Genomic DNA, 23,473 nt, shown 5'->3' on the forward strand with positions numbered 1-23,473 from the left:
GTTTTACTGAGATCCTCATCAGTCACAGAGCACTAGCCAAGAAGAAAAAAAATATGACCAGAGACAGAACTGCCCCCTGAACAACAAGCAACAAAGGTTGCTCTAAAACTGCTGAACTTCTCTGCTGCAGATAGCAAAGTTCACCAAATATTTGGGTTTTTTGCCCAATCAGTTGGTTGCCACAGTCACCCTCCTGAAAAATCTACACTTTATCTCCTTCACTGGCACTCACATCCCTTGCAACTGATTCATATCCTAGCCAAAACCATGTCAACGCTCAGTTTATGAAGATGAGCACTATCGTTTTGCAAATGTCTCAGCAAGTGTTGGATGTGGCTTTCCCACTTTCCAAACAGAAGCAATCTGCTGCTTTGCTGAACCAGTGCACTGCCATCAGCAGCTCAACCGATTTTCCAGGGAGAACTTTTCCAAATGTGCCAGAGATCCAAGCAGAAAACTATCTCCATGTACCACTTGTTGATACACCCATGAGATGCCTCTCTAGCCTTAACAGAGAGTGTCCCAGAGAAGTAGTGTCTCCTGACATCCATCGTTTTCTTCCTTGTCCACCTAATATTTCCAAGAAGTCCATGCAATCTTAGATGAAGAAGCAAATGTTTTAGGCAGGTCATATGATGGAGAAGATCCAGTTATTCCTACGTGGCAAAGAAATGGGGCACATGGTTCTCCCAGAAGTGGGGGTGAGGATTTGCGGACAGCAGCTGTCTCCCTTGGAAGGGTGCAGGTGGGATGGACCTCACTGGAGAAGCGCCGTGGCATTGTGCCCAGCTAGAAGTGATTCTTCTGCCCAAGTCAAACCCCGTGGAGCAGCCCAAAGGGGTATGTGCATCCCGGAGCCACCAAGAAGCATGCATTCTATCTGAGTTTTGGTGGCTAAATGTGGTGAGGACAATCCTGCTAGCATCATCTGCTTGAGCTTTCCCAAAGCCTGCCTCAGCATGACTCATCTCTTAAGGGGGGCAAGGAGGGAATGCCACCAACAGGTAGGGAGAGTCATGGTAGAAGTTGGATGTTCCAGCTCTTCTCCAAGAGGTGCTGCACCAGAAAACACAGAAGCAACATCCTGCATACCACATTTTTTATCCTGAAACACCTGGATACCAGCAGCTACAGACTGTCCACTGGACATTCTTGCAAAAAGATTAATATTAGGGGGAGCCAGAAAACCCGCTGAGGAGCACAGAAGCTGATTGGGTACACATGTGCTTGTCCTTCAGCCTACAGCCTGTGCCAGAGCCAAGTCCACCCTAGAGCACAGAGAAGGTTGTGAGGGCAGCTTGAGGAACGTCACCAAGAGTACAAACACAGAGAAAGGTGCAGGGAGCCACTCCACACTGGAGAAGATGTGAGTCCACCTGCCTGAAGAGATGTTCTTTGTCTTTCCAGGCAGGACTGTGAGCTAAGAGGAACAGAGATGGAGCCCACACAACATTCATGTTGCTGAGATGTTGGTTGAATGACTGTTACCATCACCGAATGAGGGTTTGTTTGCACATATTGTGACCTGGAAGTTCTTGTGGATATTTAGAAATGTGCTGTCCCTGAGCTGTGCAGACAAGGATACTCCTAGTAGGGAGAATGAGTTGGACTACTACAGGGAAGCTGTTGACTTTCCAAGTGAAACACCTGTGCCAGAAAGATGTGGATGACATTGCAGGCAGCTGAACAGAAATCACTATTTGGAGTGCGGGGACTAAGGTGTATTTACCTGGGTCTGGATGGATTCATGGGGGAAATGCCCTTCTCTGTTGGAATCTGCTGAGGTCTGGTTGACTTATCTGAACCTGAGGTCCTCTAACAGTGCTGTGGAAGGCTGTGTGACGGTCAAGGTGGCCATCAATGGTTCTCTGCCCAGTATTTCAGGGACATGGTGCTCCGTTTAAGTCCATGGGATCCCATCATCCAAAGAAACCATTTACTATAAAAAGCTGTTCTTATTATGTACAGTGAGGCTGGTGTTTGGGGATTTTTGGTTTGTTGGTTGTTTTTTTCCCCCCCATACACGGAAGTCGCTTAGATTTTTCTTGACTGCCCAAGATGATGGCCTTTCCCAGAATGGAATTTTCTTGCCAATGGATTTATTTTAAGACTTTATTGTCTTTCAGTTCCTCCAGATGAGCATGCTTTGAGGAAACATTGCATTTGGAAAGGCCCGACCCCTGAGTTCAGAGAGGATTTGTGGAAAGGGATGAAATTATTGGGATTTTTTGCTTTGCTCTTGCTCCATGTTTTCTCCCCATCATTCCCCCAGCTGTCAAGTGAAAGACCTTGGTTTCTTGACTCTACCAACCTCAGCGAAGCGGAGACTGAAGGGACCCTGAGGCGCTATTACCGCAATGAATGGCGCGCCAAGAGCTTTTTGTCCTTCAACATAAACAGCTCGCAGCATGGCAAACCCACTTCATTGGGTCATCGAGGTTAATAAAAACACAACAAATAATTTATCAACATGGTGGTTTGAAAGCCAATGTTGGTGACAATTACCAAATTTGCATCCCAGAGTAATTATCCTTTGCTATAAGATAAAAACATCCCCAAAATCCTCCCACCTCTTGCGCAATGGCGCCAAGAAGATGATTCCTCTTGACGCGCTGAACTTTTGAACCCGATGAAAAAATCTTTTTTTTTAGTTATACAAGAGAGTCATCGAAAGTTCATTGCCCTTTCTCACATTTGCACCACCAAAGGGACATAAGGAAAAACATCAAGTGTAATATCCGTCAATGTTAGTGAGGCATTCAGAATACATCACCGATGCATAAATAACCCAAATGAAACTCCAGTGGCAGGAGGAGGTTCTGGAAGAACTGAGATACACAACAATATTTAATTATAAATTGCATCAAAATTATTGTCTTTACTCATCAAAGGACTTCTCACAATCATTCCTTTGGTTCAGATGTGAGCCTGAAATCCTGGGTGCCCCCATCCAAAAGCTCTGGATTTTTCTTGGTTCACTGGCTACTTTTTCCTGCCAAAGCTCATAAAAATCCAGACACCAATTTACTTAACACGAGGGGTGTGAAATCCCCACTTAGGGAAGGTGAAGTTAATTGGAAAAGAAAAAAAATCATAAATCCAGGCCACTGAGCAGTTTGAATTGGCGAGCTTTTCTGTGACCTTGATTTGTTGTGTTTTTATTTTCCTGGAATGTTTTTCTCCCCCAACACAAGTTGGATGGAGGAATCTCTCCACTGGAAACCCCAAACACAGGCTTTTCCTACCCTTGAAGGAGAGCAGCGGGTGCGTACACCTTGTGTAAGGCAAATGCTGATAAAAAAACCCCTTCTGCTAGGGCTAGCAGAAGCAAGGGGGCATCCAGCTTCCACAGGTGGTCTGTCTGATGGGACCCCAAGGCTGCTGAGCAGTTGCTGCTACCAATGCGTACGCAAATAACACTCTCTGGAGCATCTTCATGTCTTTAAGCAGAAATTCAGCCAGGGATGACTCACAACATGCTCCATGAGGAAGGCCAGGCTACAGGGTCAAAAAGTTGTCTGCTGCTGGGTGACTCTCTGAAGACTCCCAGATGGAAATGCTGCAGCGATATGGCCCGCAGGGACATAGACCCCAGCCTGGCAGAGATCCCAGTTACCAGATGCAACACCAGTAGTGAGGCTGAAGAAAGCATGGGAGGATAGTGGTCAGTAGACCACTGACTAGTCTTGCACTGAGGAAGAGATGATCTTGACAGCCTCAAGTCAGAAATAGCCTGCGGAAGATGGTAAATTGAAGAAAACAGAAGCTTTCCTAGTCTGTAATACCTAGAGAGGCTTTTATATTCCCTTCTAATGTATGTCCCTTAATTAACAAGAGTAAGGCACTGCCACATGAAACTCAAAGAAAGCTAAAATTACTGCATTACCCCCTTTTTGCACCACTACTTTGACGATTCCCTACTTCTATTTAGTCACTGCATGATATTCAGACCAGTAGCTTCTACTCTTCCTGGGCAAGATACACGTTTCCTCTTTGTGCATCCACCTTCCTCACTCTAACCTGTGTGGAAACACAAGTGGAGAGGATAAAGACTGTCAGAGCCTGTGAAAGCACCCATGGGTGCCAACATTCGCCTTGTTGTCAGACCCAACTCTAACTGGACAGTAGTGGAATAGAAAATACAACGTGACTGTGGAAATCTTACCTAGCAGGTATGAGTATTCCCCTCTCGGTGAGCCAACAAGCATTGCTACAGCATCTCTAAGAGGAGGCAGGGAATAGCTACCAGCAGTATTGTCTTCAGGAGCATCAATGTGTTGGTTTGGGCATGTAATCAGAAGTAATGGTGAGTCATTAAGACACTCCCTTTAGCCGGAGCATCGTGTCAGTAGCGCTGGACCAGGCAGCTATTACAATAATCTGCCATGGAAGAAGGTAAATAGCGTGTTCGTGAAATCAGCCTGTGGTACACAGCTGAAATTCAGAGAACCATTATAATGATAGATAATGAAAAAGATGGAATTATAAGAAAGAAAGAAAAGAAAGAAGAAAAAAGAAAAGAAAGAAGAAAGAAAACTGAGGGTCAGTATGGAAAACTGTAAATTATTTGAGAATTATTTTGCAGATATTCAACAAGCAAGGTAACTAAAAAGAGATGCTGTATTTGAAGAGTCCGAGCCAGGGATATGTAGCATGTGACACAGGAGAGGGCAGGGACAGAGATCACTGAAGAAGTTTAATAATCGTGTACAGTATAAAAAGCAAGGGTGACAAAGATACCTTAAAGCATTACGCCTGACTGAAAGTGGCAAAGCAATCGAGCAGGACATTTGCAAGAGAGGGAAACCAGTTCTCTTCTGAGTGATACAGAACAAGACACCTTTTTCTTTTGGTGTTGCAAAGTTAAAGTCGGGGAGGAAATCAAGTCAGAGCAGCACCTCCTCCAGCCACAGAGTCAGCAGGGAAGAACAGGAGAATAGGTATACAAATAATTATTTTCTATGTTCAGGTATTTTAGACATCTTTCTTATTGAAAACCAAGTGCAAATGCAAACTTTCTTTCCATGTACCGGTGTAATGAATGAAGTTTACATCTTTCCAGTGAAATAAATTAATTATTGATTAACCTTCCTTCTCTTTTCCCCTCTGATAAATATTGAAAAAAGAGATTTCAACCTGTACAAAAGGCTTTTACAGTCTCAGTTCATCCTCCCATTTTGACTCCACTAGGCTGTGCTGTCCATATGTGCTCGGTCACGGTTCAGCTCACCAGGACTCGCTGGTTGTTAAGGGGGTTCTGAGCGTGTTTTTTCTGTAACGATCCATTGCAATTTCCTAACACATACCTGGATTTATGCTGTTATTTATTCTGTCCAAATTCACATGGCTTTTTTTTTTCTACTCGCGATTTTCTCCTTTGGCTTCCTACAGCAGCCGCTCACGGTTGCTGTTGGGTGTACGTTCACCCAGGGCTAATTGCCAGCGGAACGGAACAATTACATACACACACACACAGAGCAGCGTATGCGTGGACGTGTGTATTTCTTGCTCATAACAAATTTGCAAAGAAGGAAGAGCTCAGGGAGGATGGAAATGAATCAAAAATCATCATGTGCTTGGCAAATGGGATTTTTTTGGAAGACCAAACATTTCTCCTCAGACCCTTGCATAGAGAATCATCTGCCTGAGCAGTCAGGCTGTTAGCTGGCGACACTTGCAAAACGAAACACTCCTACCTTCGGTTCAGTATAACATCTGTAAACATTTACATTTGTAAAACAAAGAGAAGAAATTACGTTTGGAGAGTTTGTGGAACCAAAGAGGAAGCAAAAAAGTGTCATTTCCAGTCTCATATTCCTCAGGGACTTCGAGGGGATGTTTGTGTGCTTCGTTTTATTTAATGAAAACAACCAAACACCACAAAAATGATTTCATTGTGATTTGAGCGTACTGCCCTCTTCCCTTGGTTTGGTAAATTAACAATTGATTATTCAGCTTCTGCTGTAAGACTACTGACACTGCATTTATTTACCTCTCTGCAAATCTTCCCATTCGGAGCATCCACAGCTCCATAACTTCTCATGAATAATGTACTGATGAGCATAAATGTGACACTTTCATATATGTGGCCTGATCTGATTAATTAAGACCCACAACATCCTATGATCTATGTTCTCTCATCCTGGCAGTTTATATATATTTGATTGACCTGAAATACACTTTTAATTGATTTTTATCAGCAACTCCCAAGGACTGCAGTTTGATTTTTTTTTTTTACTGTGCTTGTAGCCAGCCTGCGTCTTCACTTAAGTTGCACTGCATTTCGTACTTTGACGAATTTCTCCATGGAGATCACAACAAAGTACCTTATTTCTATATTAAAATGTTAAGCAAAATATGACATAAAAAATAAGACTGCGAAATGCAAACCCACACTGCTTAAAGTCTTATTAAAATAGATATGCATTATTAATGAGAGAAGGAAGTTTGAAACATCAGAAAAGAATTAATAATCCAGTACTCAGAACTGCAAAACAGCTTGGCTATGAATTAAAAAAAAAGAAAAAGTCCAAATTCAGTGCTAATTATCAGTGAAAGTTCAGAAGGAAGAGGGTTAATATTACACTGTAATTCTTCACTTGAGCCCCTCTGAAGAAAGGTATGTATCTTCTTGTGGAGGTCTGTGGCAAAGGATGGTGGAGCCTCAGAGGCTCCAGCTGGACATTAGGAGAAGCTCCTTCCTCAGGAGGGTGGCACAGGCCACCAGGGAGGTGGGGGACATCTGCCATTTGAGGTTTCCAAGACTCATCCAGACAAAGCCATGGGTGCCCTGATCCAGCGTTGGGGACCGTTCTGGGGACCAGTGGGAGGCTGGACCAGAGACACCAGAGGTTCCTTCCACCACCCCCACTGAGATCCCTAAATAACAGGGTGACTTGGAAGATGAGGGCAGCAAAGCTCCACCTCATTTTCTGGGTGCCTTTCCACTGAAGGTTTCTTCTGCTTATCTGTCACCCCAGGCAGCCCAAGAACTGGTGCATGGCAAGACGTGTTTTCTGGCGCAGTCTCATCATTGCCATATGCGCAGCAAGCACCGCTTCCAGGCTCCTTTTTGTATTCCCCCAGAAACACACTCAGGCAACCTTGGGCTGCCTAATAGCATCCCTGAGGCATCCTTAAAGCTATCGCAGGGCATAAAATAGGGAATTCAAGTGGGCACTAGAGCCTGCCCCTGAGCAGATGAATGCAAAAACATCGTGAAAAAGGGTGAGCTCTCAGCAGAACTGGCTCAACAACGAGCTGGGATGCTCGTTGTGTTTGGTTTGGCTGCTAAACACCCTGACAACAATTATGTACAAGACAAAGGATTTAAAAAGCCTTTAGGATAACAACCAAGGTCCTGACTTATCTCTTTTGGTGGCAGAGGTATGAAGAAAGCCGGTAAGCACAAGATAAACAAAGTGGAGCAGACCCAGAAGTAAACGGAGAAAACATGAAACTATGAGGCAAAATTGTGTCCAAACTGTGAAAAGCAAATAAAGAAATATAGATGAGGGGAGATAAATATGTAAAGGAGGAACAGTGCAGACAATGGATAAAATGCCCTAAGAAAAATGCCTCATAATGGGCTTGTACCTAATAATTGTAGGAAGATCAAACATTATGCAAGAGTCTGCAGAGCAGAAAAAGCTCAGGAAAGAAAACATGATACCTAGGATACAAACAGTGTCTGAAAATCTCAGCTTTTATACATTTATGACACTAGCACATTCCAAAATGGCAGGGGGAAAAAAAATAAATTTAAAGCTCTGACTAGGAACAGATAAGGGGAAAACCTGGCAGAGGCACACAAACAAGCAGGAGATTGAATGGGAAGTAGACATCAATGCTCCTGCGAATGAGCGAACCTACAAAGACTTCCCTGCATTGTGCCAAGGGAGAAAGCAAACCCAGAGCCGAGCAAAGAGAAATTAAAATTTCATGCAGGCTCAAGGCAGTGTAAGATACAAACATACCAGAAAGGATATTCATCGGCCAAACAACACAGGAATCATTGCTTTCAGCAGTAAATTAAAGGACTCCTGACATGAAATCAGAGAGAAATAATCCTCACAAAACCACAGAAGTGAAACGGGTAAGCAAACAGCACACGTTCAGAGCTGACAGTATGCTGCATCTGCTAGCAAGAGAGAAATCCCTCCCGAGAACCCAGCGCTGCAGATCCCGGTGCAGCCTCAGAGCTGGCAGCTCACCGTGTGCCAAGCTTCAGACACCACCAGCCTCCTACGCGCTTTCCTTTGCACGGAGAAGTGACCCCAAATAGGGCTGTGAAGACCTTGACCTGGCAGGAATTGCTGTTGCAGAAAGCATCAACCACGCCAGCTGCGGCATGGCTGGAGGGAGCTCCTGGGAAGCCCACCAAGGACCACGCTGTGGTCTTTTCAGGGAACCGTGTCTCAGACTATCACAAATATCACAAATAATGCTGAGGGTTCGTTGCTGGCGTTGCAGATGAAAGCAGACTCTACAGATGGGTCCCTGGCCATCGTGCTTTGTACCTGGTGGAGAAGCTGAAGTCAATCCTTCCTTCCAGGCGAGATGGGAGGGAATTCAGTGCCGTGCATCCTGTGACTCTGGCTTGAAGTCATTTAGATATGAGTAGGTGGTGCTGTCATACAGCCCCCAGAAAGGTCACTCCCAAGGGGGTGGGAGGTAAGTAGAGGGTTTTGAGCTGTGCTGCAGGTCCTGTGCATCTCTTAGGGCAAAAACGTAGGTGCTTAAACCATGACATACAGTTTTAGAGCCCACGATTTAGCCCTTTGGGGTCTGATCTCTCTCACGTGTGGATCTCAAACAGATGGCACATGCAGGGAGAGCCGAGACACAGAGACAGATCTCCCTCTAACGTCACTCTTTAGACCTCCACAGCAGTTTCCCATCGGTGTTTTTCCACTGATGGCCACTGATTTATGCCTGACTTGCATCAGTGTGAGAGGAATCTAAACCACCAGTGTGTCTCCATGGAGTGTAGCAGAGAAGCTTCCAGGGAGACTTCTGGGCTGCTGTTTGCTTACTGACTGGCTTTCAAAGCAGCAAGCAGAGCAGTGACTTGGGGAATGGATGAGAGAGGACAGAAATGGCATTATGCTGAAGGCTACCCTTCCCGGGTCAGGAAAAGCTTATAGCCTGGGAAGATCAAGCTTTTACGTGAGACCTATCCAGCCAGGAGTCCTTTTCAATGCTCTGAAAGCAAGAAAGCAGGTTGGAAGCAGCACAGGTAGGACCAGTTTCATATCTGTAGGGCAGCATCATTCCTCTCCCCACTGTTCCCCTACGGCACCAGATATTTCGCCTGTTGCTCTATGAAAGATACATTGCTCATTTATTACCAGTTTGGACTACCAGTGCTCCACCCCCCAGTACATTCTGCAAAATGGTGCCTCTATCAAGTTTGTCAAGTGGTTATGGGCTCAGGAGCTTCCCTTAAGTGTTTACAGATGCTGAGCAGAAGGAAGGACCCAAGTGACCGCGGCCTTGCAGCATTGGTCGTTACAAAGGTACTTTGGGAGAGTGGGTGATGCAGAAAGTAGGGCTGGGAGGAGAAATGGGGTGCTAAGAGGGCTCATGGTACAATCCTTGATCATGGGAGAGCCACTAGGAGACTGTCTGACCCAGACGAACGTACCAGCCTGGCAGCAATATTGCTGGCCACGTGGCTTACTGGGGAAGAATTTCAGGTGTGCCCAGAGAAGTTCTTGGGAGATGATGCTGGCCCCATCACTTGTTCAATATTGATTAGGTCTTGCCCCAGGTGGAGACAAACACTCTTCCCTAGTAAACTGAAGTGGCCACAGAGGGTGGGAGGTGAGCCTTCCAGGCTGCTCATGCCTTTGCTGCCTTGCCAAGACTCTCCTCTGTGCTTGTTCTGCACGTGGGCTCGGGGTCGGTGTCTGGGTGGGCGAGCATCGGCTGCACCCCCTTCCATATGGCTCGGGAGTACTCGGTCTCTCTCAGGGATCCCATTCTTTACAGTCTTCCTTCCCCTGCGGCTTGTGCCCCTGGCTGCTCCCCAGTGCTGGGTTCTCACTGCATTTTGCTCTACACAAGCAGCTTTTAGGGGCCTTCCAGCACCCCACGAAAAAGGGTCAAACTTACACCCTGTTTGGCTACTGCCAGATTTGTAGTGCCAGAAGGAAGGATGCTGATTAACAGCCAAAGAAAAGATTTTTTATTAAAAGAAATGCACTTTCTAGGTGCATTGGTTTCACTTTGATGCTTGCCATCAGTATTTCTCTTTGACATTTCAGAACTGGGGTGCGTAGGTCACGTGCAAAGATTGGAGTTGGCAGGTTCAGGTCTCCACCCAAAGATTCAGGTGCACCTCCAGCTCCTGCTTCGTAAATGGAGCTGTACAGAAGCATCTGACAACTACAGAAACATTTATCTTAGCTACAAACACACAAACCTCAGCTTCTCCTGACAAATGCATTTGGGAAGGAAGCAGGAGGGTGACAGAACCAGACAACCTAGATCTCTGATTATGAACTAAATTATTGATGCTCTTATTAGGAGTCAAAGTCTTTATTGTGGCTGAATGCTAGATTATCACAGCTAATGGTCTGTACAGTCTATTTGCTATATTACTTATATCAATCACCTAAACTACACCTAGTTCTCTCAATGTGCATTACTTTCAGGGTTGAAAGATTACTGCACAGAAGAATTGGTGGACAGCAAGTAAAATAAAAGCATTGAGTTCATTTCCATAGAACTTGATCCTTTCAGTGATTTACAATGATCATTTACATATGTGATTTTCTCTTTTTTTTTTTTTTTTTTTTTGTATGCAGAGCTGTCAAGGGAGCAAGATGCTCATGAAAACTGCTGGTTTACTTTCCACATGGGGTTCAAGCTGGGAGGTAGTTGCTCAGACACTGAATTGCCTTGAGTTTCCTCCTCCTGTTTACAATTGTCTGTCAATGCATTGGGCAGCTGAAATGTCACAGGACCAAGATTTCCCCTCTTGCTCTGTGAATAAGGAAGGCCAAGCAAAATCATCGCTGAAGTCAAAAGTTCAAATACTCAAACCCGTGCACATATGAATCTGTAGCATCTTTTTAACTAAAGAACAAGTTAATGACAAACAAAATGTTCTTCTGGATAATTTACAAGTGGAGCAAATGGCTACATTTGTCAATTAATTATTCAGGCTAAATGGTTTAAGCAGGGTAACAGTGGTATCTGTTTATCTTGAAGTCATTTCCCAGGCACTAAACAAGTTCTGGGCCTGTTTTCCTCTCTCTAAGAGATCGATATCCCTCATGTTTGTCTACCATAACATTTACACCCCAGCAGAATTATGGGGAAGGGCAAAGTCGAACAGAACACCCAGAAAAGAAAGCCACAAGCAAATGCTTCAAACTTTACAATTCACATTTATTTTGAAAAAATGTTTTGTTAAAAATACTCCTACAAAGGCATTGGAGCAGCGGGTTTCTGTTTCCTTTATAAATACATCTGATTTATTTCTTTCTTTATTTTTCTCAGTAACATCGAAAGATATCTGACAAAGCCAGGGGAAGCCCTGGTCTGAATGGAAGACACATCCCTGTGTAACAAGGACCTGCACACTTATCTCCCCATTCACAATTAAAAAAATACAAATACTGTCATGAAAAGTGTTACATTGTCCACAGGGCCACGGCCAACATACAGGACGACGAAGAGTAGGAAACCAGAGTTAGGGACACCCCTGGAGCCCAGCTGATGTCTCCTTGGACCGATGTGAGGGGGATGACGGGATGGTGCATTGACTACAGACACTTGTCTTTGGGCAGTCGAAGGATACACGTCATTCCCCTCCCCCCTCCACCGCCAGCTCCTTCCAACGCCGTGACAAGGAGGTCAGAGCCCAGCAAAATCTGCTCTCTGCAAACCTTGCCTACAACACAGGCAGCTCCTCCAGGACCTTCCAGCCAAGGCTGATGGCTTCGCACCTTGGAGGAGCCACATCAGCAAACCACAGTAACCCAGCACCATGACAGGCAAGAGGATTTGTGGCCACGGTGCCCAACCACACTCTTCCATGCCACCTTTCTGCCACCTCACCTTTCAGACCTCAGCATAAGGTTTCCCTCCCTTCAGGACCTTCTTGCTTTCTCCCTTGTGCTGCTGACCTGGCTTTAGCCTCTGAGCTAGGAAAAGATCTTCGCTGCAGGGACTCTTAAAAAATGGAGACGTGGACGGCTATGTTGGCTCTGCAGTTTCTCAGAAGCTCACCGAGACATGGCACCTGGGGCTGCAGAGGGAAGTGTATCTCTGCTCCAGCTGACCGGAGGTCTTTGAGCTCCTAGTTGTAACTCACTTGCGTGCTGCACCCCACCACCTCTCAGCCCAGAGCTCGGCTAAGCGAGGGGGGATCACAGCTCTTCGAAACACCTGGCTCATTTCTCCAGCAGGAACTGCTGCTGCTTGGCTCTGGCTTCAACCACTTGAACGCTCCCACAAAACTTAAAATTTGGCCTCACAGCCCATCCAAAACCGAGGGCATGGCAGGGAGCGACACCAGGCTGGTAAAGCCTTTCCGAAGCAGACCTGGGAACAGAATTTACATCCTCAGGTGGACAGGCACGCTCATTTAGCTGCGGGTAAGAGGCAGGGTTGGACCCTTTTCCCTGAACTATTCCATGAGAAAATTGCCCAAGGATCCTGACACACCTGCCCTGCTTTTGTACAACCTTCTACTTCTTTATCCAGGAAGATCTGGGATGGGAAGTGGCTGATGCTTCCAGGGAGGAAAAAAGGAGGAAGACAGGTAGGCAGAGGGGGGATATTTTTTTCATGGGAAGAAAAGTAGCTAACAGCTTCCCTGCAGAGATGTGCTGAGCCAGCTCCAATGATGGGAATCCCTGGCAATGGCTCAAACCTGAACAAACCATCCAGCCCTTCAATACTGGCAAAGGGACAGAGGGCAAAGGAACAATGCAGAGAACAAACAGCTGATGACAGAGGGCAAGCAATAAAAAATAAAAAGGTGCAAGGATGACAGGCTGAAAAGCGGATGGAGAAGTCACTGGAGGAGGGCATCCGACAGAATGCCCACTGATGCAGGGGTCTACGCTTGGATCCACGAGTGAAGGAACAGATGCAACCCCCCAGTCCCTGATTTCTCCCCCTCCAGCTCCAGCAGGATGGCAAGGGGTAAGCTACAGTGTGTGGTCTTGCTTCAGGAGGGCCATTACGAAGAGGGAGGAAGTGAAGCCAGCACCTCAGCAGGAGAATCTGGATGATCTAGGACAAGGACCACAGCCTGGCACATTGGAGATGTGTGTGGCAGGGCTTGCTCTCCTTGCAGAAGGTGTGCATGTCACGGCACCCACAAACTGCAGCTGTCTGAGAGCCCAAGATCACGCCTGGTCTTTCCAACTCCACTCTCCAGGGAGTCTTTCCTTCCACCCCTGCTCAAGCCAGCTTTTTCACTGTGCAGATCTTCTGTTTGATGGGACAGGGGTGACCAGACTTGTCTGTCCACTCTGCACACAGCTGACCCTGGGCAGGGTGAACTGGGGGGGGGTCTCACTTCTTTCCACTGTTCAACAGCTTGAAGGAAAACTCTGGAGCTTAAAGGCAAGATGGGCAGTGCTTCTACTGGCCTGAGGGACCCAACCACAACCTGACTGCATGACCCTGAGGAAGTTCTTACTCCAGAAGCACCGCAGCACCTTGGGAACTCCTCCAATTTGAACTCAGCTGTTTAAACAGGAATTGTACCCTGACTTCTTTGTGGCTCCCAGTCTTTATTTCTCTGTACCTCAGTCCTGTGGAAAGCCTTGGCTTGTCTCCAGGACATGTGCTTTGCAGACTGCTAGGGGCTCGGGTATGGTGGGAACAGGTACAATGGTCACTAGAGGCTGGGCTGGCCAGCATGAAACCCATAGCCCTGCCACTTCAGTTCCCTCACATGAGGGTTGGGCTGTCCTACAGGAAAACTGGGTTCTCCTATGACCCCTGTGCTCCTGGGACCATAACCACAGGAGCTGGGATTTTCTGGGGGAAAAAAGAACCATCTGAGAGCTTATAAAATCATCAGCTAGGAATACACCGGTCCTCTCCCTTCCAGCCCCTACTGGAGATCAGAGCCCAGAGGGGGCCAAGCAAGAAGCACGAGCACACCAAAGGTTGTGCTCTTCATGGATCTCCTGTGGCTTACAAGGGTCTGCAGGGGGCCAGGACTGCTCCAGACAGGCCCTTCCCCCATGTTCCTGGGCTGCTCTGCAGAGGGAAGTGAATCACTGCCCGTCTCAAACAGCTTTTCACTTCTGCCAGCTGGGTAGCCTCAGCGAAAGAGGGCTTTCTTTGTCTGGATCTAAGCTGTCCTCAGGAGGTAAAAAACAAAGCCAGCTTCAGAGCTGGGCCAGCACTCACAGCTGGACCTTGCACTCAGTACCTGTCTGTACCTTGTCCTGGAGCCCCCATCACTCAATGCTCGCCCTGGGGTGCCTCTGGGATGTCACTGCATGCACCCAGCCCAGCCCTGAGTCACTCCATCGCACTGAGACCTCTTGGCCCATCTTGGAAGCCTGTCCCAAGCTCCTTTCTTGCATTTTCACCCTTGAGGCAGCTCTCATGGGTCCATTTGGACTAACGATCAGATATCCAAGCAAAACCAGCAGCGACTGCTCACACAGGCTGAGCCAACCCCCAACGCAGAGGGGCCACGGTCTCGCTGTCCGAGACCAAAGCATGGCAGAGCAAGGGAAGAAGGAAAGGGACCTCTCCTCACCCCAGCAGCCCCTTCTGTGCACAGGGTTCCTCTGGCACCACACAGAAATCCTTCACCAGGAAGAGTGAAGAATGGAAAATCAATGATGCTCAATAAAGACTGCTTGGGCTTGTAAGAGATTTAAAATGTGTCAGTCCCAAGAATACATCGGTGTGAAAGAAGCGCTGTAGGAATGCTGTTATACACCCCATACCCTCAGGCATCCCTGACCCAGAAAAACTGGAAGAGGTATTTTTCTGTTGAGGAGATTATTCTTTCTCAAATTTGTCCAGTCATCTTTTGAATCCATCTAATGCTTGGCATTAACATGCACCAGCATGATATCACCCTTCAAGCGCTGTGTTTCGTGCCAAAGGATATTCTGCTTCACCTGCCTTAGGACTTTTATTGTGAGAAATAGCAGCGGCTGCTTTTTCACCTTACTCACATCTTCCCTGATCTAACAGCGTGAAATCTTTTACCATCATAGCTTACCTCTGCCAGACCAAGAATCAAAAGCTGTTTATCTTATCTACTTCCCAAAGACTTCTGTCTGTTCCTGAGGCCTGTTTCTGTATTTTCCTTAGTTTCCGTGCATCCCTTTTGAGCCAAGGAGAACAAAAGCATCGCCAGCATTTGAGAAGCCAGCACATCAGAGATTTACTGGCTCAGCACAACATTCCCGTGTGAAGGCTACTGAATACTAATATTTGTTAGCAATCAGGCTCTGCACCTTTATTCTCCACTAGCAAAGGCCAGGGAAGGGTGTGGATTTGCTACACCATCCATCTCAGGCTCGTGCCCACCATGCCTGCCAGGCACTGGTTCCATCTCTTGGGCTCAGGAACCAGCTCGCTCCTCACAAACTGGAGCCAGGGAGCTGGAAGTGCAGGAGAAAGGCAATGTGAGGAGAAGGGCGATAGGACTGTCAGCTCCAACCTCAGGTTAGAGCCACACGCTTCCCCCTAGCCCTCCTCGAATCCCTTCCATCAGTTCTTGCTAACACAGCTGTTAAGGATGCAGCACGACATCTGCACAGAAACCAAAGGCTGACCTTAGAGGTAGAAGTAGAAAGTACAATTGGAGCAACTGAAACATTCCTGAAATTTACTGGAACGAAAGAAAACTGGAAAAGGACCAACCGAATATTTGTTGTTCTTTTTCTTCATGAAGGCAAAACGGAGTTCCTGCAAGAAAATGAGGCACAAATGAGGTCAAGTCTGGTGGCGTGTTTGCAGGAACAGCCATCGGGCACTATGAATATCGCACAGCCTGTGCCTGGAGCGAAGCAAGGCAGCGGTCAGGCAGTGCTACAGAAGCGGCACGCCGACAAAGCACATGGCTGCAGAGAAATTTCTTGCAGAATTGAAACTGCTGACTCAACTGCAAGACAGCAGAGAATGCAGATTAAGACAAACAAAGATTTGTGGGGAGAGAGGACTTCTTGCTTCCAGTCCCAAATTTCTGCAAATTTGTCAGTGGAGCTGGCAGGAATTAAAGAGAGAGAGCAATAAGGTAAATTGCAGGAAATATTTGCGGAGCGCAGGGATGGGAGATTGCAACACATATTGAAGCAAGCACAGACCAAAGTTGTGTCCTGCATCTGGGACGCGCTTAAGAGTTACAAGAAGCAAAGGCATGGTGGAGAAATCTAAAGATACGTCCAAAATGTGACTGAAGATAAAAAAATCATGTACATTCTGCATAGTAGGAGGATTCTAGCAGCTCTCAGCAATGACAAGATGAAATCAGTAATACAGAAGAGATTTTTTTTTTGGTAGGAATTGCTTGTGAGACAGTCAGTGGCAGAACCAACAAGATGAGCAGCTGGGACCAGTGCTCCAGCCTCGAACGAGTTCCAGGACAGAGCAGGGTTGTGCCGACCGCAAGCAGGTACAGCTTAGGTCATGCAACCCCGAGGACACGTCATTTGGCTTCACTGATCGATGAAAAGGACTATCGGTCCCAGAGTTGAAACCAGTTCACTAAGAGGTTGCAGTGTAAAAGGAGGGGAACGCAGCAAAGAAGATAATTTTTAGGCTGCCTTTAATGGCATCAGATAACTGCCAGCAGAATATCAAAATGCATTTGGTGCTACTTTACTTGTTCATCTAACTTTGAAGGAGGAAATGCTGAACGCTGTAAGTGAACAACTTGTAAATATGTAAAATTTTCCAAGATGGAGAAAGACCTACATTAAATCAGCCTCAAGTTAGACACACAGGAAGGAAGATGAAATACATTAAAAAAATAGACTCCACTAAAACAAACCAGACAACAGGGATACTTCCAGAGACTCTGGATTCATACATCCAAGGCAGCCACAGATTTATTACATCATCAGAGGATACAACTGTTAACGATGCAGCAGAGTTCAAGCCCTGACTCCAGATTTCGTATAAATCAGCCTGGAAAATATAACGAGTTTTCTCAACTGCTCAAACCCACGAAGAGGTTTTTCTCTACAAGCCTCTGCTAATCTACAGCCTGTGTGATGGTTACTGGAAAAGAACCTTTCCTTTAACACCAACTCCAAGAACAACTTCAAGGCCTGCAGGAGAAGCGTTATTAGGATGCCAGCACCTCACACGGGTAGCGCATCCTCTCTCCTTAGCTCACGACATGCCAGCCCAGGGGGCAACTCTGCACCGGGGGGTGCTTAAGCACCCCATGTAGGAAGCAGGATCTTGCTGTCGCTGCTGGCCAGCAGTCCCTTCATGGCAAACTTTCCAAAGCAGAGCTACACGCAGACGTAGCATTACTTGCTCCCCAGCCTTGCACGGGGTACTATCTTACACACTTCCCTGCACATGGCTCTCTTCTTGCTAACACCGGTACCTACCGGTCCAGCGATGCTAACAGATGACTCCGCTATAAAATGACTGGCATGCAGTTGTGGGATGAAACTCTACATTTGAATTAGAATACTACATTAACACTGCATAACTGGTAAACCCTGTGACAGCCACATTGACCCGGATCGATGGAAGCCCTGTGCATGGATTACTGCCATTGAAAGCTTGCTTGATGGTGAGGATGCTATGGAGAGAAGCCAGACTGCAGCCAGCAGCTCCTCAGCTGCTGAAAACCACAAATCTCCATTAAGTTAATGGAAGGGAGTTCTGAGATTTGGCTGGGGAGGGCACAAGATAACTTGGGGAAGGGACGCACAGCTCATAGTGCCATGTTTCTGTTTTCTGTTTCCCCACAGCCAGCAAGGGCAAGCGGTTGCTCGTGGCAGTGCTGTGTATTACAAATTTGCTTTCCCTTTCGCCTGGCACATCCCTGTGCTGTTAATTCCAGGTAAAGGGCTGGTGGCAAAGGTAGAAAATGACCCACTAAATATATTTTACCTTTCTACTATCCACATATGTTTTGCTTTCTCCACTCTGTCTCCATGATTTGAAGTTAGCACTGGCCCACCAACTTAGTATTTTCAACCTCGGATCCTGCTCAGCTCTCCTACCAGCTGCCACAGGTGACCCTCAGCAGCAGATGGCAGTGGGAAACAGAGGAGAAGGGTAGGTCTGGGAGGTAGCTCGAAAGGTGGAGGGGAAATGTGAAAATTGCAACAAGCTGCCTGAAAAAACTCATTGTGGTAATTTTTGTTAAGTATTCACACATGCACACATGCACATGCACAACAGTATTTCACAGTGTCAGTGTTAGCAAGTGCCTTTTACCCTTGTTACATGTTCTCCCTGTGAAGCTGAATTTTGCCATTAGACTCGTATTTCATAGCAGTACACTTGATACCCATGAAATAAATATGTTAAAGTCACTTCAGTGACTGCCCTCCACTGGAGCATGCTCCAGAGGCATTTACAACCCAAGTACTTTGCAGGAACTCGGTTCCTCGTGCTCCCAGGAGAGCCTGAGGGATGCAGAACATCGCAGTATTTTATGGATCACTTCTATTTTAGGTCCAGTTCTCCATTAGTCTTACACAGACAAATACAGACAGATGTCCCAGCCATGCCTGGTATAAACAGACGGGAACGTGTTATTTTTAGAGCCAACACCTTGTGATTTTTGGTCAGGAGACAAGGATATGCCTTCTCTATCCTGCAAGCAGCTGCCTCGGCTTTGGCGAGTCGTGGCACCGAGCTTGGTATGGTCCCATCCTTCACAGTGGGTTGGGTCTGGTACGTAGATTAATGGTACCAGTGAGGCCATTCAGTGCATTAAGACAAAATGCTGCCAAATGAAGACCTGAAGTGCCCTTCCAAGCCCTGTCTAATAACGACTGGTGCTAAAGGGGATGCTGCCTGGCCACTGCTCCTCCCTAGTGTCTGCAGGAACGTGAGGGATGGCAGACAACACTCAAGAATTGTCTGGGCAGGACAACTGAAGGGCATCATGTGCTCCTTCCACATGGCTGCCCCATAGGAATTTGCTGGTGAGTTTTCTGGACAGACAGCTCTCCTTGCAAAGCTCTCTTGTACATAAAGGAGCCGCTTGGCTGTGGCTACACAAGTTGGCACAGCACCACACTTCCCTCACCCTGGACGGCCACCAAACAGCTTCAGACACGCCTTTGGGAAAGACTGTCAACTGTTCCTTGCTCAAATGCAGCAGCTCCGATGTGAGACAGCGGCGCACCGCATGAGCAGTCCTCACCGCTGCTCCATGCTTCTTGCAGGTCAGGGACCACGGAGAAGCTTCTTGTTTCTCTGTGTGCCCTCTGCAAGCACTTCGTGTGGTTTAGTTGCTGCCATCGATTTTTGCATGCTGTTCTTTCAAAGCTGAGCCCATTTCCTGATCAGGAGCAGTGCTTTTAAAGTGCAAAGGCATGAAAAGCATCCCTTCACTAGAAACAGAGGCTAAAGCAGGCTGGATATAGGACAGATGGACGATGATGTCCAGGCACCACCTGCATACAATATGCCTCGGTCTCCTCACCTACGTCTCTACACCCTTCCTCACTTGACATCATATTCTGCCATTTGAAAGAGATGCAGGGCAACGGCACTGCTGTCGGAGGGGATGCGCTGTGGACGCCGAGCACAGAACACGTCCCCGTGGTCCCAGCACACACCTGCTACGTGACTACGGATGCACTTTCAGATGCAAGGACAAGGCAATGCTGTAAACAAACGAAAATACAATACCACACTAGAGATTTCAGATGAATAGGGGCGGGAGGGAAAATTCCTCTGGGTAAGGCCCCTGCTGCTTAAGCTGTGCACCGAACACTGGGACGATGCGAGAGCAAAGTAACTCTCGCTTGGAGGGAACGGTCTGCTGCTTTCATTGTCGGGTCTGGAAGTGGCAAATGCTAAGTATTTTATAAATGGCCTCATATTTTACAAGCAGTCTAGGGAGATGGTGTCTGGCCACAGAGGTCTAGACAGCTTGGGAGCTTCATCCACAGCAGACACGCCTCCTCTTGGATTCAGCTTCTGGAAAATACAGCAAACCAGCTCCCCATGAACATGCCTTCCACACCTCGTGCTGCTGCAAATTAGTGGAGAACCCTATGAACGACATGGCAATGGCAGCCAAGGGCTGGTAAATGCCGGTTCTGCTGGCCAGAGCCACGCACGTGGAAATATGCCACGGGTGGCCCGAGGACGGTGGGCAGTGGTAGGCATGTTTCAAAGGATGCCAGATGGTGCTGAACAGGGAGAACAAGCCCGATCCTCATTCATACCCCGCTGTGCTTGCTTGGTGGTATTTACATGTACCAAAGACCTGGTCAGTAACTAAGGTATTTATTTCAGTTATTTATAAATCCATCGATTGACCATTCAGCTCCAACCACAGCATTTTGCCTCTGGAGACCTGAGCGATCAGCGGTTTTGCCTTTGCCATCTCAGGCTCTCCTTGAGGCGACCGGCTGAGGCTGAAGCTGCCTCAGAGCCCCCAGTGCATCGTCTAACGAAGGCACCGGGTCCCCGAAGGGCACAGAGCACATCCACAGAGTTGAGTTACTACAGTGAACCACCCACAACCTGGCAGCGAGCACAAGTCAGACTCAAGCAACCACATGCCGCAAGCTCCTCTTAAGGGGACCAGGCTTACCCTGCCTTCCTATGGTCCATGCACCAACCATGCACCTTTCTCAGCAGTCAGACACATCCAAAGGACTCTGACAGCCAGCTGCAGGGCCACCATCCCCTCCCACCATCCAGCTGCCCTCCCCATCTCTCCCTTCCCCCCCTGCAAACCGCCACCCCCCACTTCCAAACCCTCGGTGGTGCTGCTCACCCCTGCACCAGCCACCCTGAATCGAGAAGGTGGTCATTTCATCTTGGTCATTTCACATTTTGAAACACATCTGTCGGGTGATGACCAATTGCAAAATAAGAAACAAGCAAATGGGAGGAAATGTGCACATAAAAAAATTTTTTCTCCCAGCATATTGTCAATAAGCTGCAATTTTATCCTTCCACAGGGAAGGGATTTAAGTTCTTGAATGATATGATGCTTGGCGATGTCATTTCTTTTTTTCATTAAAAAAAACCAAACCAACCCAACCAAAAATTTCCAACCCCAAACTCACAAACTGGTGTTAACAAAACAAGGTAAAAGGACAAATCTCCCCAACAATGACAACTGAAAAATAAAGGTACATGTCAGCATTTGTAATAAAAACTACTACATACTGTACTTGGGAAGTCTTCTGGGAAAAGATCATTGGCATCTAGTGAGGACATCACTAAAAGTCTTGTGCATGTGATATGTATGAGACAATGATGCCACTGGAGGGTGGATGGACAGACCCTTAGGAAACTGTCACTCACAAAACTGTTCCATGACAAGAGAAAATAAGAGATGTAAAAAGGATTGGTTTTCCCCATCCCCACCCACCCCCCCAAGCGTTACAGATTCCTTCTCATTTGTCGGAAACAGCCTCTTCTAGTCTCAGTTTATTTGTGGTTTTTTTTTTTAAAAAAAAAAGTCTTCAGCTTTTGAAGAAGTCCATCAATTTCTGAGATGCACTTGGTTCCACAGCACCAAAGAGCTTCAGCTCTCTCTCCCCTTTCATTTCCTAACAGTGGCTGTTGGGAAGGACTGCTGGCTGCAGGCCATTCCCAGAGCTGCCATCCCACGTGAGAAAGAGAAGTGCTTCTCGTGACCTTTCGTTGCATTCATCTTCTTGAAAAAGTCTCATTGCTCCAGAGGTGCCTGCGCCCAGCTGCAGCAGCCTTGTGCAAGAGGAAACAGATGAAGCTGCTCTTCTCTTCCTTTGGAGACTCCCATTGGTCTTGGAGCCCTTTTCAAGAATGCAATTGCTTTATTATTATTTAAAAATATTTCATAGGTTTTTTGTTTTTGTGTTTGTTTTTGTTTTTTTTTTCAAAATAGTTGTCTTTTTTTTGTTCCCTTTTTCCATTGCTTAAATTCTAGAAGCTCTTGGTGACTTCTTGTTGCTGATGACAGGGCGTTTCTTCCTGTTGCCATGATCCTCAGAGCAGCTGTCTGTCTCTGGTCCACGCAGAACACTCAAGAACTGGAGCTTGAACATACAGGGGCAAAGGGGAGCAGGGCCTCGAGGAAGAGGAGGACACGTAGCTATCAAACCTCCACAGACTGAATTTGGTTCATCTGTGCTCTCATCACCTGGATACTGTTCAGAATTTTCTTCTGGTGTCCTGCTAAAGTGACCCCAACTCGCAGAATGTCCCTTTGGGAGGAAAAGAAACAACACATAAGCATCAAAAGACATTTTTCTCACAGCAGAACAAGATCACAGGTAAGCGTGTGGTGTACCAGGAGCTGAAGTTTCTGCAGATTTATTCTGCAGCAAATGCCTGCAAACCTGGTGAAACCTCTACTCCTCCTCTTTGACTCTTCCCAGCTCATCCTCCTCATCTTTGCACTTGCTGCCTACCACAGCACCCCCAGAGCACCTGAACCCCAACAGAGAGCGTGAAACCAACCACCACAGGCTCTGCTCACTGCTTGTGGGTGAGTTAGCCTTAGGTATTCTACCCTTGTACCATTTTCATTCTCTCTTGGCACGTTTGGATCCTCTCTCTTATTTCGTGACACAGTAACCCATTTTTTCCGTCCCTGGAGACGTACGAACGGGATGTGCTATACCCTCACCAGTGTGCACCTCGCTCCCCCTATGCAGATGTTGGCTGTCCTTGCTACTTTTCCTTTGATCTGATGAGGCCACGAAGTGATTAACTTTTGCTCTTTATCCTCTTTGCAAGGATATGTATGAGGGCGATGTAATTTTTGCACTGCTTCTATTTTTTTATAGCTAGTAGGCATCTGGGAAAAACAAAGGTCATGCCAAGAGCATGAGGGTGACCCTGCGCTGGTCCTATCTGTGATCACTCCAGCTGAGTTTGCTACTCATCTCGCTCTTGGATAAATCTCAGTCATGAATTCTCCTGGTCAGGGAACGGATGGCATTCATGGGACACGACCCATACCTCCCTCTAAGGATTTTCAGTTGCCTTTTCTCCTTCCTAGAGGGTTAGGAACAGACTTACGAGGAAGTGTGGCAAAAACCTTTTCTTTTTAGAGTGGAAGTCACTGGGCAAAGAAGGGCAAATAGGAGCTCCATGGAAAGGTGGAAAAAGTCATCTAGCACGAGTGGCACATGAGCCTGTATGTTTGCTTCAGAGTTTGCTTTAGACCTTGCTTCTTTGGTCAAACAACAGGAGTATGAAGAAGGAAAGCTGGGCACGGGGCTATGCCACAGATGTACGCATTCTGCTTGGTGGTAGCCAACTGGAGACCACCACTGGGGTCTCCCATGCCCTGGGAGACTGGTGTGAGGGTGAACGTCCC

General features: G+C 46.9%; 1 protein-coding gene across 4 annotated transcripts in view; it reads right to left on the reverse strand.

Moving 5' to 3' along the window:
* Window positions 1-21,055: 21,055 nt before the first annotated feature.
* Window positions 21,056-23,473, reverse strand: part of EPHB2 (EPH receptor B2) — a 129,261-nt gene continuing 126,843 nt past the window's right edge. For 2 of the 4 annotated variants that reach the window (XM_037380956.1, XM_037380954.1), the window contains exon 16: window positions 22,048-22,352. In XM_037380956.1, coding sequence (XP_037236853.1) covers window positions 22,244-22,352 — 109 coding nt within the window. In that variant the 3' untranslated portion in view covers window positions 22,048-22,243. Of the gene's footprint in view, window positions 22,353-23,473 lie in introns of all 4 variants that reach the window. The other 2 variants (XM_037380953.1, XM_037380955.1) reach the window with 2 other exon arrangements.

This window comes from Falco rusticolus, chromosome 3 (genome assembly GCF_015220075.1).
Source record: "Falco rusticolus isolate bFalRus1 chromosome 3, bFalRus1.pri, whole genome shotgun sequence".
In the NCBI taxonomy this organism is placed as follows: Eukaryota; Metazoa; Chordata; class Aves; order Falconiformes; family Falconidae; genus Falco; species Falco rusticolus.